The sequence below is a fragment of the Curcuma longa genome, chromosome 14 (genome assembly GCF_044706935.1).
Source record: "Curcuma longa cultivar G26 ecotype Majalengka, Jawa Barat chromosome 14, ITB_CL_G26_1.1, whole genome shotgun sequence".
Lineage (NCBI taxonomy): Eukaryota > Viridiplantae > Streptophyta > Magnoliopsida > Zingiberales > Zingiberaceae > Curcuma > Curcuma longa.
This window is the reverse complement of record NC_133874.1, coordinates 2939350-2956387: the sequence shown is the minus strand read 5'-3', so window position 1 is coordinate 2956387 and position 17038 is coordinate 2939350. Positions and strand designations below refer to the sequence as shown.

General features: G+C 36.5%; 1 protein-coding gene across 1 annotated transcript; it reads right to left on the bottom strand.

Annotated features, from left to right (window-relative positions):
- Positions 1 to 6292: 6292 nt before the first annotated feature.
- On the bottom strand, positions 6293 to 8074 carry LOC141845465 (serine/threonine-protein kinase-like protein At3g51990). Its single transcript, XM_074733516.1, has one exon. The coding sequence runs from the start codon at positions 8056 to 8058 to the stop codon at positions 6445 to 6447; it is 1614 nt and encodes a 537-aa protein (XP_074589617.1). The 5' UTR covers positions 8059 to 8074; the 3' UTR covers positions 6293 to 6444.
- Between the last annotated feature and the right edge of the window lie 8964 nt (positions 8075 to 17038).

Below are 17038 nucleotides of genomic sequence, written 5' to 3'. Positions count from 1 at the left end.
AGTTTTTTTTGGATTTTGAAACATTACGGTATTGGTTTTCGAATACCAACACCATAGTGGTGTTGATCTTCGGAAACCAACACTACAATGTGTAGATGAAACTAATTTCATTCCGATTCCAACCTCTTAAACCCGTCTACCAAGAGGCCCACCATTTTTTGGATTTCGAAACATTACGGTATTGGTTTCGATACCAACACCATAGTGGTATAGATCTTCGGAAACCTGTCTTATTAGATTGGATTTTGTAAATCTAACTTGTATGAGTTTTCTTTCATATAGATCGCTCAAGAGATATTTTTTCTGCTACAATTTATCGTTTATCGCATAGGATTCCCTATAATACATTGAAAGATCTCTATATGCCTATTCATAATCATCAACCACTTTCTTAAATGCTTTCTCCCGGGATAGATTTGCTTTCTTATATGATATAGAAATGTCAAACCTAGATTTCATATCTCTTTGAATAAACCTTGGTTTGTATTGTTTAGAAGCAACAAATTGCTCTTCAACTTGAGATACTACAAATGTGGATGTGTAAGCTTTATGATCAGGTGTTTCCCTAAGGCTACAACATTAGTGTTCTTGTACATATTTTGTAATGGTGAACTCCGAATCTCCCTTAGCAACTACTCTCATGTATATGGTTGATTGAAACAAATAATTTTAATTATATTGAGCTAAGTGCCAACTGGATTGTATTTGATATTTTTAAACATAGCATACTTTACAAGTTCATCCTTGAACTCTTGTCGGGAGAAAAAAACCTATCCAACAAAAAATTTATGTTTATCTATTTCCACTATGATTGGACTTGATATTAATCATGAATTCATAACATATGAATCATCAGCAATTGGAAACTACTTTTCTAAGTTACTGTACTGATCTAGGTTAAAATCAACTTGGTCAAATTGGATATTATCAGCTAAGAATATTTCTGAATCTGTATTGCATTCTAATTCCTCTATAATCTGAATATTTGAATCTTCTCGCTAACTCCATGTTGTCTTAAAATATTCTCTAAATAATATACTATTACTGGGTACCTCATCTTGTAATGGATTTATTCTTCATTTAGATCAAATGCCAAATTACTTATATTTCTATTTTTGTTGACCACATTAGTATTTTCACAAGAAGATGAAATATTACTTGAGGCTATATTTATGGACTATTGAGTAGCTCGTTATCTCTCCACTAAATATGAATCAATAGAGGCCATACATGATTCAAATTCATCAGAAATATAGTCATCCTCATGTGTACCTGCTATGAAAGACTTGAATCTGAGACTTTAGGACACGATAAGACTGAGAAGCACTAAAGAAGCTCACATGAGTTGAAGTGGGTCTAATTTGAACTGCGAAGTCCATCAATGGGTTTTGATCAAAACCCATTGATAGACCTAGGGGACTTGGATTTATGAAAGGTTCACATGTACTAAAAGAGATGAGTGTGTAGAAGGTATTCATTGTGTCCATGCTTGGTGCTGAGATCCATAGCGAAGTTATGATTGTGTGTCAACTGACACGACACAATGATGCTGATTTTGAAAGATCAACACCACAGTGGTGTTGGTATTTCAAAACCAACACAATAGTATTCTGTTCTTCTTATATAGGGCGGTGCTGGTTTTTGAAAATCAGCACCATTATAGTGTTATTCTTAGAAGAACAGTATCACTGACTTTTGAAAGTTTCAAAACCTTTTGATTAGTGTTGGGAAAGCCTTAAACTAGTAAAGGAGCACACATTTGGGCTTCGATGTATCTAATAAACCCACAGGAGTTGGAATGAATCCAATCTAAACTGGCTAAGTCCATCAATGAGTTTTGCTGGACCTAGGAGACTTGGATTTCTGAAAGATTAACATATAATGGAAGAGATGAGTGTATAGAAAGTATTTATGATGTTCATGATTGATTCTGACATCCCATAAAGTTGACTTGGATACGTTATGTATATGTGTCAATTTCATTAAAGTCTGAAATTTTGAAAACTTTCAAATCACTACTTCAAACTAATTTCTCTGAACATATATAGACTCCTGGGCACTTCAAAAATCTGTATCATTTGGAATGGATCAGATCAAAGCTCTCTAGATCTATCAATGATTTTTGATCGAAATCTATTGATGAACCTAAGGTATTTGAATTTTTGAAAGTTTTCCATAGGATGAAAGAGGTGAGTGTGTAGAAGGTATATATGGTGCAATCATTGTCCTGAGATTCGTAAGTGAAGTTATGGTTGCATGCTAATTGATATAGACATTGTAGTGCTAGTTTCGGAATATCAACACCACTATAGTGCTGGTTTTTGAAAATTAGCACCATAGTGTTCTGTTGATATCACAATGTGTGATGATGGTGTTGAAAGATCAACACCACTGTGATGCTGTTATTCGAAGAATAAGACCACAATGTTCTGATTTACAAACCTTTTGATCAGTGCTGGAAATATTTCAAGATAATAAATGAGGATACATTTGGACTGAGAAGCAATGAAGAAACCTATAGAACTTAGAATGAGTGTGATTGGAGCTTGTTAAGTCCATCAATAGATTTTGACCGAAATCCATTAATGGAGCTAGAGGATTTGGATTTTTAAAAATTTGATATGTAACAGAAAAGATGAGTGTGGAGAAGATAGATATAGTGTACAAGATTGGTCCTTAGCCTTGTAAACGAACCAATATAGTGTTGAATTTAAATCATTAACATCACAATAGAAAGTTTAGGACTAGCGTTGTACTGAAATTTAAAAAGTTCAGCACCGCAATAGTGCTGGAATATAATATTCAACACTATTATATTATGGTTTGGAACTACTGTGCATCTTTCAGGTTTTGAAATTTCAGCACCAAGTTGTAATAATTACTACTAATAAGTAGGAGAAACCTAAACCTCTAAATATATATATTTTTTTGTTTACTCACTATATATATCTCTCATATAAAAAAACTAATCATTTACAATTATATAATTACATTTACAATGTCAACTTTACAAAAACCTAAATTACAGAGATGGATGAGAAAAAAACCTAAATAAATAAACCATAAACATACATAAGAAAATCTTAAAGAGAATCGATGAGAAAATGTCAAATGAGTTGCTATGCTGAAATCTTGATCAGTCTTCTTCCAAGAACACCCAACCTTCAAAGTTTGAGCGACGGCGAAGTTTTAAATCACCTTTTAGTATTTATTCTTCCCACCGATATTTTTACTCTGTTGAAATCCTATCAGAATATATGTTTTGTGATAGTAGATGTTGCGTGTAAAATAAAAAAAGTTAGGGTAAATACGGGCCTCAATGTTACTTCATGCATCCGAACCAATGAATTTTTTGTTTAAATGTGGTTCGGATACTTAGAAAAACATGAATGAAATCAACCATTGATGAAGGAGAAAAATGGGGATCAGATGACCTTTTAGAAAAATAAAATAAAATTTGATGCATCTTTTGGACATTTTCAAAAGTGAGCCTTTAGAAACTTATCGAATTAATTATGTCCAATCTAATTTTTTAAGATGGACGGGTAGCAAATGTTTAAGAATTCAAGGATATTTATAATAAAACAGTTTAGGTGATTCTCCTCGTCACCTCTGTCTGCTCATTAATTTCAAAGAAAACAAGCATGATTTTGATTTTGGGCTAAACTAAACCAAAGTCAAACGCTAAATAATTAATAGCTCGACATTTTTAAATTGAGTCCTTGTCGACGACCAAATATGAAGTAATCCAAAATGAATTATAAAAAATTCATCTATTTGTTTTTACTGATGGTTAGGGATAGAAAAATATCAAAAATTTTAATATATCATGCATTCTATATGGATATATACAATTCATATCAAAAACGGATATATTAAAAATTTAAATATGGATATTATATCATACTATATCAAAAAAATTTCGATATGACATTACATCATACTAAACTTTTCAATATTTATATAAAATTTATTATTTTTTAATATTTCGATATATATCGAAATACAATATGATATTAGTTTTGAAACTCAACATCATAGAATTCAACATATCGTGTTGGATTTCAAAATCCAACATCATGATTTTAAATTTTAAAATCCAATACCATTAATTATAATTTCATATTTATTATGTTTTTTCTATTTAAAGTATTTTTTTATCTTTTTAAAATCTATAAAAAAATTTATCATTAATTCTATTTAATATAAGTTTTTGATAATTATTTTTTCAATTAATTAATTTTATATATTTTAATTAATTAATTTTATTTTAATTTTAATGATATGCGGTGCTCATCCAACATCACTGTAATATAAATTTTTAAAAATCAATATTATAATTTAAATAATTCGATCAAAAATTAAATCAATCGATATTTTATCGATTGAATATGTTCAATTTTTTGCATATGATATCATATATGGTATAAAAATTTTGATATACCAAGTATTTTGATATGAACAATGTTAAATTTATACAAATTGAAAATCCTATATAGTAAAATTTCAATATATTGAATTTTCGATATAGTATCGATATAATTTTTCTCATATCAAAATTTTCAATACAATATATAATATCAAATGCAAAATTTAGTATTGAACCAGCCCTACTGATAGTTTGAACACATTTCTAGAGATTTAAAAAGAGTTAAAGGTTCCTCGAAGAACTTACAAGTCTCCATGAACCATGAAACACGATAAGCTTCAACTAATGATAATGGCTCAAGGTATTAGGAAAGAATATATACCTACTGTTCATCAATTTTTTTACAACTATATATTATTTGTCCTCATTCAATATTTAAAAAATGCACTTTAATAAATTCTGATCGAGTGTTGCGTATCAAATTGCAGAAGAAAATTTACCTGCACAACCTCAGCTTGGAGACAGCGCTTCAAACCAAACTTCATAAATACTTAAATGATACAACAGAATGAAGGCTTTGAGAGATGCACAATTCATAAGTATTAACTAATAAACAGAATGGAGACTGCAAAAGAAGTTAAATTCATAAGAACAACCGAATAATAAAAATTTCTGTCAAAACAAAAAAAATGAAAGAAAACTAATCTGCCACTGGTTCCATATTAGCACCGCTAGCAAATTTGGTAAAAGAATGCAAGATCCACAGGGAAACCCATAAATTCGAGAACTAAGGATTCATGCACAAGTTTTAGGGCAACTGCACCTCATGAACTCAAGCTTAGATCCCACAACTAGATAACAGGGGTAAATAGCAGCCATCCGTCATTTGACTTACTAATCATGGCAGCAAGTTATACTTCCAATGGAACTAGCAAACTGAAAATGAAGACTAATGTAAATTTAATAACCTTCAACCAACCAATTCATCTTAGGTCTTTGATTCTTGAAGCCGGATGACCAGGAGAAGCTTCAGTAGGTGATTTAGGGAGCAAACTCTCAGGCTGAAAATTAGATGTTCAACAAAACTAGCTTGCGGAGTTACACAACGGATTAGAAAACTTTTCAGATTTACAAATACATGCAAGTAGGTTATAAATCATGCCTACTTACACCAATTAGTAATCTAGCATACTCAGAAAATGCTCTAAACTAAAAGACATGAGTTTAAGATTACAAAACAAATAGTAATTGGCACTTCAGTTATAAACAGAATGTAGACTATAAATGCATGTTTGAATAGGGGCAGTTCAATGAAGCAGCAAAAATATTGATTTCAGTTATTAACAGTAAGCAGTTCAGTTGGAAGCCCATACTTTGACAAATTACAATGTCTGAATCGACAAAAATAATTGAAAGCCATACTACACATGGAATGAGAATTACCAGCCAGCATTGGATTCTTACTCTAAACCCTGGTCCAACCATTCTCAATTGCTCATTTTTAACATTTTCACAGAAGCCCTTTCACCACCTTGAATAAGATAAGTGTTTAATAGAGGAGCATACTATATCATGGAAACTATAAAATATTGAATTGTTTTCTCAAGGATAAAAAGAGTTGAAGAACAATAATTTCTGTAGTTCTGAAATTGGGAGATAAATGAGATGATAGTGTGTATACTGAGGGAGAAATCAGAAGGTAATAATAAATAGAGGAAGTAACTGGGCACAACTAAAGTATATATTTAGACAATAAAACAGCAAAAACCAGTTACAGAAAAGAGGAAGTTCACTAGAATGATAGTGATTGAATCAAGGTAACTAATAAGAGTATCAAATGAGAGTTGTTTATCCACAAATTGTGGAACAGATAATAGACCAGAAACAGGTGTAAACTTCAAATTTTCACAACCAGAATGCACATACAGAAAATCAATCCGTACACCTGTTCAGTTGTAATTGAAAGCAACTTAAGAAAAGAAGAATATGTTTTCTCCCTAGTGAAAAAATGATAATCCAACAATAGTACATATTGAATACAACAAACAACATGGTCTGTGACAAACCAACTGAGGTTAAATGCAACCTTTAGTTTGATCATGAGCCTTCTCATCTAATCTATTCTTTGGATTGATAGATAGATTGGATGAGAAGAACGGTCTTAATTGGTTCCTTGTCATACTTTGGTTCCTCAACTGAAAAATTGCATCAGTATCATGGAAATCATGAACAGCTCGCAAGGTCCTAGCCCTGCTGATCGTTGAACTATTGTTAACGCTAACAGATGGCGTCAATTCCTTAACTAGTGGTGCATTAGGTTGAGCCATGAGATCCAGCAGATTTATACTTCCTTTTGTCTTCTCTGAGAGAACATCCCTCGCTCTTGAAGAACGGGATTGCTTCAGAAACACTGGAGGTTTCTTTACAGCAACAGGTAGATCTTCATCCTTGGAAATTGGCTCCTGGTCTGCAAGGATACTAGAACACGAACCCAAAATTTCAGCCTTATTCATGCTACTAACATTCAGTTTGGTAAGGGTCCTCTCCACATCAACTACCGAGCATGGGTTGCCAACAGAGAGAGCATTCCATGCTCTAGAAGGGACCGTCTTGCTCAACACCTTAAGCTGCTCCACCACTTCCTGCATGGAAGGCCGCATCTCCTTGTAGGACCTTACACAGCTCGCAGCCAGGGAAGCCAGCTGCTTCCTCGCCACCGGGTCTTTGGGCGGCGCAATCCTAGGGTCAAAAAGCGTGGCGACCTTCCCTTTTCTCAACAAGGGGACGGCCCACTCCACCACCGAAGGCGGAGAATAGGCGACATCGATTGCCTTCCGGCCGCTCATTATCTCAAGAAGTAAGATCCCGAAGCTAAATACGTCTGTTTTGGTGCTCAAGTTTTCCGGAGTGACGTACGAAGGGTCGAGGTAGCCAAGCGTGCCTGCGGGTGGAGTCGAGCGAGCCGAGGGGAATTTGGCATTTTCTTCGTCGCGGAGGGCGAGACCGAAATCCCCGAGCCGAGCATTGAAGTTCTGATCGATCAATACATTTGCCGACTTGACGTCGCGGTGGATGACAGGCGGCTGCACGGAGTGGAGAGTGTCGAGGGCTTTGGCCGTCTGAAGCGCGAGTCGGAGGCGACGAGTCCAGCCAGGCGGATGAGGATTCGAGTGAAGAAGGTCGTAGAGCGTACCATTGGGCATGAATTCCACCACCAGGAGCCGCTCCTTGCAGTCGGGGGTGGAAGGAGTGAAGCCGATTAGGTTGACCAGCCGTGGGCTGTGGATGCCGCACAGGATCTCGATCTCGTTCTCAACTTCGTCCCGCGTGGGGATGGGGACGGCGGCAGCTGCGGGAGGGGGCGAGGGAGAGGAGAGGTGGAAATGGCGGCGGGAGGGGCGCTTGACGGCGACGAGACGACCGCATCGGAGGACCGCCTTATAGACCATGCCGTGGCTTCCGCGTCCGAGGAGGGCTTCGTCGGAGAAGTTTCCGGTGGCAGATTCAAGCTCTTGGTAGTCGAATTGGCGGATGTGCTTCAAGTTGCCGCAGGGATGGAGATCGGGGATCTGCTGGGCCTTGGGGCCTTTCTTGATTTGGGGCTTGTGAGAGGCAGTGACGGTGGAGGTGGCGGAGATGGAGCGGCAGGTGGCGATGGAGGAGTCGGCGCGGCAGGAGAGGTACCCCATTTTGAGAGAGAGAGAGAGAGAGAGAGAGAGAGAGAGAGAGAGAGAGATGGGAGAAAGCCGATCGAAGCAAAGCAGCGCACACGCAATAGTGATACCACCCGGGTTGTTAAATTACAATTGGGTGGTTCATAACAAGAGCACCCCTAATTATTAAAATACCACTCTTTTTAAAAAGTAAAAAAAATTGATCATATGTTTTTTTATATATAAATAAGATAAAAATCATTTTCAAATTAAAGTAGGATGAAGATTTTATTTTTAATTAAAATTCATAATGATCTAAATTACTTTACTCTTCTTTTATAGTAACTACCTATTAAAAAAGTAAGAATGATATGCTATATCAAAAATGTAGCATGAAATTCAATATGACACACTCAACTGCATGGATGTAGATCCTACTGCATGGATGTGGGATCCACTACATGAAATGTGTCATGTTGAATTTCATGCTATATTTTTTTTATGTAATGTATCATTGCTCTTATAGTAACTACCTATTAAAAAGTAAAAAAGTAGCTATTATACGCCATATTAATTTTTACACATTTGATCATAATTAAATTATATTCATTTGAAACGAAATAAATATTATAAAATTTTATTATTTATTTTACTTATTAAAATATTATTTTAATTAGGTTATCATTTAGAAAAGAAAAATTAAAATGATATAAAGTTGTCATGGTAAAAGTTAGCAATTAACTTTTACACATTATAAAAACTAACAATTAACTTCGGTTACATATTGTAAAAGTTATATGTTAACTTCTACCCATCCAATCATGATTAAATTATATTTATTTGAAAATATATGAGTGTCATAAAGTCTTCATCATTTATTTTATTCATTAAAATATTATTTTAATTATATTATAATTTAAAAAAATAAAATTAAAATAATATAAAATTACTATTAGAAATTAGCTTCAATAACATTCATTTGACTTTATTAGAAATGAGATATCGATATGATGAAAATATAAATGATGGATATTCTTTTGATTTTTTTCTTTATAATTTTTTTTATTAATCTAGGTATATGAGTTTTAGGTCTAATTAATTTTGAAGATGGAGAATCTGACTCCACAAATCGATTATCAAATAAATTTAAAATTTTTTTGAAAATGCCCAAACTGAGACATTCGATAAAAAAAACTCTTATTTAACACTATTAAGTAATCAAGGAGAATAGATAATACAATATAATAGCTAATAATATATTAAAACAAACATTTTTTTTATTCAACTTGTTAAAAAATATTATACATAGATGAGTTTAAATTTAATTAATACCAGCTGTTAGTCAACTTTTCTTTCTCTCATAACCACAATTTAAAAATAAAATAAAAAAGTTAATGGATGGGATGTAGATATATATAATTTATATCCCACCCGACCTTTTTCATTTCCTCCAGTTTCATCCACCACTAAGCTTCCTTCATCGTCGAGACGTAAAAGCCCTACTACTTTCCGATCATCTCCCACTACTAAATTAGCGATGGACGTTTATTTTGAAAAGTAGCTCAAAGAGTAAGGCACCAATTGATTTTGGAGAAAAAAAAATTATAGTGGACCAGCGTACGTAATTTTAATGGTTTTTATTTTCGGATCTAAAGGTAAAGTACATGGTGTTGTCCGTCAACACGATGATAAACATATCGAAAGAGCGTATTAAAAGGCTCCCATTTGGTGTGTTTTTGAAAAATACAAAAAATTTCACAAATTAAGAGTCTATTGACAAATATATTTCAAATATTTAGATTCATGATCTCAAATATTTAGATTTTCAAGTATTCTAGTGGCTTTCGGTCGACGAGATATCTCCTTGTTGCTTAGTGTTGGTTTTGGTAAATGCCAGAGAGAATGTAAATTGATATGAATCGTCGAGTCTAGTGTTTAACACTATCTCCGTAAATGATATTGCTCTGTTATAAGTGCTTATGGATAGTAGTAATTCGTTCTCAAGATACGAAACGATATTGCTCCGTTATAGGTGCTTACGGATAGCAGCAATTCGTTCTCAAGATACAACGACGACGTCTTGAAATAGTAGCACTTCAAATTCCGAGACCAGCAAACCTTTTAGTAGGCTTTTTGGACTCCGAATACACAAGTTGAGATGAATGCTCAAATGATGAGTAGAATCGATGAATTCGATTATCTTTCCTGTATCTGGAGAGATATATTTATACAAAGGGAAAAGGTAGAATACCCTTTGATGAGTGGCTGTGATTTTTGGGCAGGATTGATCTGAGCCGTTCGATCTGGAGGGTTGTAACTCTTCAGATCGACCTTTAATCATATTCATCAGATCTGGAGAGTTGTGACCCTCAGATCTCACTTTTGTCATCAGCCGTCAGATCTAGATCCAAAGATCCATTCGATCTAATGCTTCAGATCAAGCATCATCACCAGCGGTCAGATCGCGACTCTTTGCGATCCAACGCTCTAGATCACATCACATGCGATCCATCACACATCTTTGATCAACAGTTGTCATCCATTCGCCCAGTCAGCAATCCAGTCATCTCTCCCTGCCCATATGGATGCCACATAGGCACTGCCACGTCACATGTGAGCCTAACACATCATCCGAGTGCCATGTAGGCATTACCATGTCCGCTGGAGCATAAATTTAAGCTCCTCAATGCTCCTCGCGACGATACGTATGTGCACGCCAACAAAGCGCCCATTGCACGCGTGCAAAGTGCAAAGTGCAAAGTGCGCCAACAAAGTACTCATTGTGCGCGTGCACGCGTGGTGAGCCGCAGGCTCGCAGGTGCGAGCACCTGCGAGTCCGTGAGAAGAGAGCACATGAGCTTTTGTGTTAACTAATTTAACACAGCAACATTTATAAGGAAGGGAAACCTATCGAATTTTTTCGATGTAGGACTATTCCCCATGCACTTTTTTATATAACATTAATTAACAATTAATGTTATTCTGGGTTGAATTTGAACAATTAATTTCTCATTCATCCTTAATCGATTTTGAACAAATTAATAGTGTAGATCTATCTATGTAAAACATAGATTTCGATTTTGAAGTCAATTACGACTTTCATCAATTGATGACACCACGATTTTTCCACAAAATCGTATTGGTTAGTTAAGGCCTAATATCCAACAATCCCCACATGAATAGAAATTAATGCAATGCGTGTGTATGCATGCTGACACTTTTACAAGAGTCCAATCGATAAGTCACTGCATCGGGAGAGGCAGCTTGTGGCTTTGAACCTTCCGTAGTGGAATGCTATTGAGTATACTAAGCTGCGCAGTAAACGTGATGTCTTGAACTGCTCAGCTGTTGGTACATACTAAGACAATAATATCCACACAGAAACCTATCTCACATACTTTAGGTTCTCATGGTTGGTTCCATTTCGGCCATGGACACCATCTTGGATTCATGAGTGTTTCATTGAAGCGACTTATCTTCACACTCACATAGGTGACACTTCTATCAAGAGTATCCTACCATACTCCACCTTATAAATGTATTAAAGTTATTAAAAGCATAATCTTAACCTCACTACATGTGATAGGACAACACAAATTCATCATAGGATTGGAATAGAGATAAAATATCTCATGTGCTGTAACACTTCTGTAACTTCGTTGTCCCATTGAACCAAGATCTTGAGATCTCCAATCAACAAGGTTGGGTTACCGCTACAGTCATTTTTAGTTGTAGATTTTTAATCTCATTCCTCTTGATGAGTAGTGTACTTGATCTCGACTTAGCCCCTTCATAAGAGGATCTGTCAAATTATCTTTGAACTTGATATAGTCGATTGCAATCACTCCATTCGAGATCAATTGCCTAATGGTATTTTGTCTACAATGTATATGTCGTGACTTATCATTATACATATTACTCTGTGCCCTTCCAATCGCCGATTGACTATCACAGTGGATAAGTACGGCAGACACAGGTTTCGTCCAGCTCGGAATATCTTCCAAGAAATTCCGCAGTTATTCAGCTTCTTCAGCTGCTTTATCTAGTGCTATAAACTCGAAGTCCATAGTTGACCGAATAATGCACGTCTGCTTAGTGGATTTCTAAGATATCGCTCCCCCACCGATCATGAATATATATCCATTAGTAGATTTGAAGTCTTTTGTATCTGATATCCAATTAGCATCACAATATCTCTCTAACACAGCGGGATATTTTTCATAATGTAATCCGTAGTTCATATATAGTATATTTCAAATATCTAAGAACTTGCATCAATGCTTTCCAATGGGTGTCGTTTAGATTACTCGTAAAATGACTTAGCTTGTTGACCGCATAGACAATATCCGGACGTGTGTAGTTTGTGAGATACATCAAACTGCCTATTATTCGAGAATATTCCAATTGTGATATGGGCTTACCATGGATTTTCACTAAGTATTGACTTAGATCCATAGGTGTTTTCACTATAGAGTGATCGTATGTATTGAACCTTTTCAATACTGACTCTACATAATGAGATTATGTCAGAACTATCCCATCAGATGTCCTGAGAATTTTAATTCCTAATATAACATTTGCTCGATCCATATCTTTCATATTAAAATTTTTGATCAATATATCCTTTGTAGTCATGATTATCTCATGATTACTGCCCATTATAAGCATATTGTCTATGTATAGACAGATGATTACATAACATTCAAGTGTGTTTTTGACATAAATGTACTTGTCACATTCATTTATTTTGAATTTGTTTGACAGTATTACTTTATCAAATTTTTCATGCCATTATTCAGGCACTTGCTTAAGTCCGTACAACGGCTTAACAAGTTGACACACTTCCTCTTTTCCTAGAGCCACGAATGCCTCGAGTTGCGCCATATAGATTTCTTCTTCCAACTCACCATTTAAGAACGCAGTTTTAATATCCATTTGATGTATTTTAAGATCACATATAGTGCTACGATGGCTATCAGCACTCATATGGATGTAATCATTATCACCAGTGAGTAGGTATCAAAGTAGTCAAGACATTCCTTTTGCTTGTACCATTTGGCTATAAGTCTGACCTTATACTTGCCAATCGATCCATCAGCTTTATACTTACGTTTTAGTATCCACTTACAACCTAATGGTTTATTACCAGAAGAAAGGTCTACTAATTTCTAAGTATGGTTATTCATTATAGACTCGATTTCAGTATTGACAACTTCTTTTCACATTGGAGCATCGGGACTAGAGAGAGTTTTACTTAATGTTCTTGGATCCATTTCTGACATAAAAGTCATGAAATCTGGCTTGAATAATTTCTCAACTCTAGCCCATTTGCTACGTCGTGGCTCTTCGCTTTGATCGTCAATATTGTTGCTGCAAGAAGTACTAGATCTTGCCTAAAGTTTTGATGTTTGACAATATACCTAGGTCTGGTCATTTGACTAAGGGTACGTTGATTCAAATAGGACATGATGTTTGGATGTCAGTGAAGTCTAGTCAGGTCAGTTTGACCAGATGACTAGCGAGAAGTCCTAGTCGGTTAGACTAGGTAGTGGAAATCCTGATCTGGAAGATTGGGAAAGGAAGTCCTGGTCAGTGAAGCTAGGTAAGAGAAAGTCCTAGTTGGGTAAGGAAGTCCTGGTGAGTGAAGCAAGCAAGTCCTGGTTTGGAGGATCAGGTAGAAGTCTTAGTAAGGTCAAGTGCACCAGGTGCAAGTCCATGCAGTGTCGGAGGACCGGGAAGCGTGGTCAAAGTCCACGCGAGTAGGGTCAGGATGACCAGAGGCTTGGTGAAAGTCTAGGTGGTCAAAAGGACCGGGGCCTACTATGGCTAAGCGAGAAGTTCAATAAGTCTTGTTGGCAAAACTTCTCCTGAGTAGGAGTGGGTAAGGGCGCGTTCCTAATGTGGGAACAGTAGGTATTAGACTAACCTAGGATTTCGATAGAAATCCGAAGTTAGACCCACAGGATAAGGTTTAGATTATTTTGCGTGTTTGTATGCTTGTCTTGCAGGAACCAGGAGTTGGAAGCAAGATGGAGAAAGTATAAGTGAAGCAAACAAAGGCAGCCGAACCAAGCTCAGGGTCAACTCAGGTCAAACCTGAGTCAATTGATTCCAGGCGATCAGAATGTTCCAGGTGATCGGAATGAATGTTCCAGGCGACCGAAATATAAGACTCAGCCCGGATAAGATCGATAAGATCAGATCGGATCAGATCCTATCCAGTCGCCCGGATGAGGGTTCTAGTCGACTGGAAGGGGCTATAAAAGAAGGATGAACGTGCACAACCAAAGATATCAACTACAAGCCATCCTCCCCTTCTAGTGGTGATTCTGAACACGAACGAGGTCAGACTTTTGCAACCGAGGAAGATTCAGGAGGAGTGCACGACGCTCAGGACTTCCAGATCGGCGACTTAAGTGTTTGGTTTAATTTCTTACTGTCTTACTTTCTGTTCTTATTTGTTATTCTTTATTGGACTATAAGACGGGTTTCTCCGCCTCCGAACGAACGTTTGAAAAGGAGACCACTAGTAGACGGGCGCCTCCCGTACATAGGTCTTGAATGTACTAACCCTAGGAGGTTAGGAACCAAGTAAAAATCTGTGTGTCTCTACTTGTGATCTAATTCCGTTGCTTAGTTTTTCTGATAGAACGAACGAATGAAAAAGCGACGATCGCCCTATTCACCCCCCTTCTAGCGTGTTACACAATTCTATAAATAGTCCTTTTATAATAACTAAGTTCAGAAATGTCATTTTTGTTCGAACTTCCGTTGTTATTACTTTGAATGTTTCCCTTCTTATTTGGGAATACGTTTTCAAAGAATATTGTATTCTGAGATTCTATAGTTGCTCCCACATGAATATCAGGAATGTCTGATTTATGAACTATGAAACGATATGCGCTACTGTTATGGGCATATCCGACAAATACCACATCGAATGTTTTAGGTCTAATCTTTACTTACTTTAGCTTGGGTACTTCAACCTTTGCCAAGCACCCTCACACTTTCAAGTATTTGTATGATGGCTCGCGGTCTTTCCATAGTTCGTATGACATTTTATCACTTTTCTTGTGAGGGATTTTATTGAGAATGTGATTTACCGATAATATAGCTTTCCCCCCACAAGTTCTGGGGTAAGCCTAAATTTATCAACAAGACATTCATCATCTCCTTTAGCGTCCGATTTTTACGTTTGACAACACTATTTGATTGAGGTTAGTAAGGCGCCATTGTCTGATGGATAATGCCAGATTCTGAACAAAACTCATCAAACGGTACATTATATTCTCCACCTCTATCACTACGAATTATTTTAATTCATTTATCAAGTTGATTCTCAATTTTTATTTTATAGGTTCTGAACGCCTCTAAGACTTCGTCTTTACTTCTCAAAAGAAAGACATAACAGAACATCGTGCAATCATCGATAAAAGTAATAAAATACTTTTTACCTCCTCTAGTTTACATGAATTTTAAGTCACATAGATCACTATGTATTAACTTTAGTGGAGTCATTGACCTTTCCACCAAATGAAAAGATAGTCTCGTCATTTTTGCTTCCACGCACATTTCACATTTGTGCTTTTCATCAACATTGAGGTTTGGTAATAAATTTAATTTGACGAGACATTTTAGAGTATTATTATGCACATGTCCGAGTCAATCATGCCATAAATTAAAACACTCAGCAACGTAGCTCGAAGCTTTTATTTTATTACCATCAGATTTGCAGAGTACAGACATTACAGCCATTTTGAACAGACTCTGTTCTAACTATCCCTTTCCTATGAAGACACCATTCTTCGTAAGTACAAAGTTGTCTGATTGAAACGCTAGTTTAAAGCCGGCCTTGATAAGTGTCGATCTAGAAACTAAGTTCTTCCTGATGTCCGGAACATGAAGCACATCAATGAGCGGTAGCTCCTTCCCAGACGTCATTTTCAGAACAACTTTTCTGATTCCGACAATCGGCGATGTAGTAGAATTGCCCTTATAAAGCTTTCTTCCACTTATCGGAGTATATTTGGAGAACATCGTCTTATCTGAACAGATATGACGTGTTGCTCTAGTATCAATCCACCACTGCTTGGGGTTATCATCCACTATGTTGGATTCAAACACGACCGCAGTGATATCTAGTTCCTCAAAAGAGGTTGCGACGTGGTTCACAGCATCCTTCTGTAGTGGAGCAATATCATATGCTGTGACATGGTTCGAATCTAGAGATAACAGCAATTCGTTCCCAAGATACAATGACGATGTTTCAGAATAGTAGCACTTCAAATTTCGAGACCAGCGAACCTTCTCGTAGGTTTTTTGGACTCCAAATGCAAAGATGAGATGAATGCTTAAATGATGAGTAGAATTCGATTGTGGTTGTGACCTTTGGGCAGGATCGATCTGGGTCGTTCGATCTAGAGGGTTGTAACTCTTCAGATCGACTTTTAATCCTATCTATCAGATCTGGAGAGTTGTGACCCTCAGATCTCCCTTTTGTCACCAGCCGTCAGATCTAGATCCAAAGATCCATTTGATCTAACGCTTCAGATAAAGCATCATCACCAACGGTCAGATCGCGGCTCTTCGCGATCCAACACTCCAGATTGCAACACATGCGATCCATCACACCTCTTTAATCAACAGTTGCCATCTGTTCGCCCAGTCAACAGCCCAGTCATCTCTCCCTGCTCACATGGATGTCATGTAGGTACTGCCACGTCACATGTGAGTCTGACACGTCACCCGAGTGCCATGTAGGCACTGCCATGTCTGTTGGAGCATAAATTTAAGCTCCTCAATGCTCCTCTCGAGAATGCGTACGTGCGCGCCAACAAAGCACCCATTACACGCACGCACGCGTGGCGGGTGGTGGATCGCAGTCTCGCACCTGCTCGCCTGTGAGAAGAGAGCACATGAGCTTTTCTGTTAACTGTATTAACATAGCAACATTAATAAGGAAGGAAAGTCCATCGATTTTTTTCGATGTGAGATTATTTCCCATGCACTTCCTTAT

Bases quoted from the DNA above. Each gene is read 5' to 3' on its own strand.
- LOC141845465 (XM_074733516.1), bottom strand. From the start codon at position 8,058: ATGGGGTACCTCTCCTGCCGCGCCGACTCCTCCATCGCCACCTGCCGC.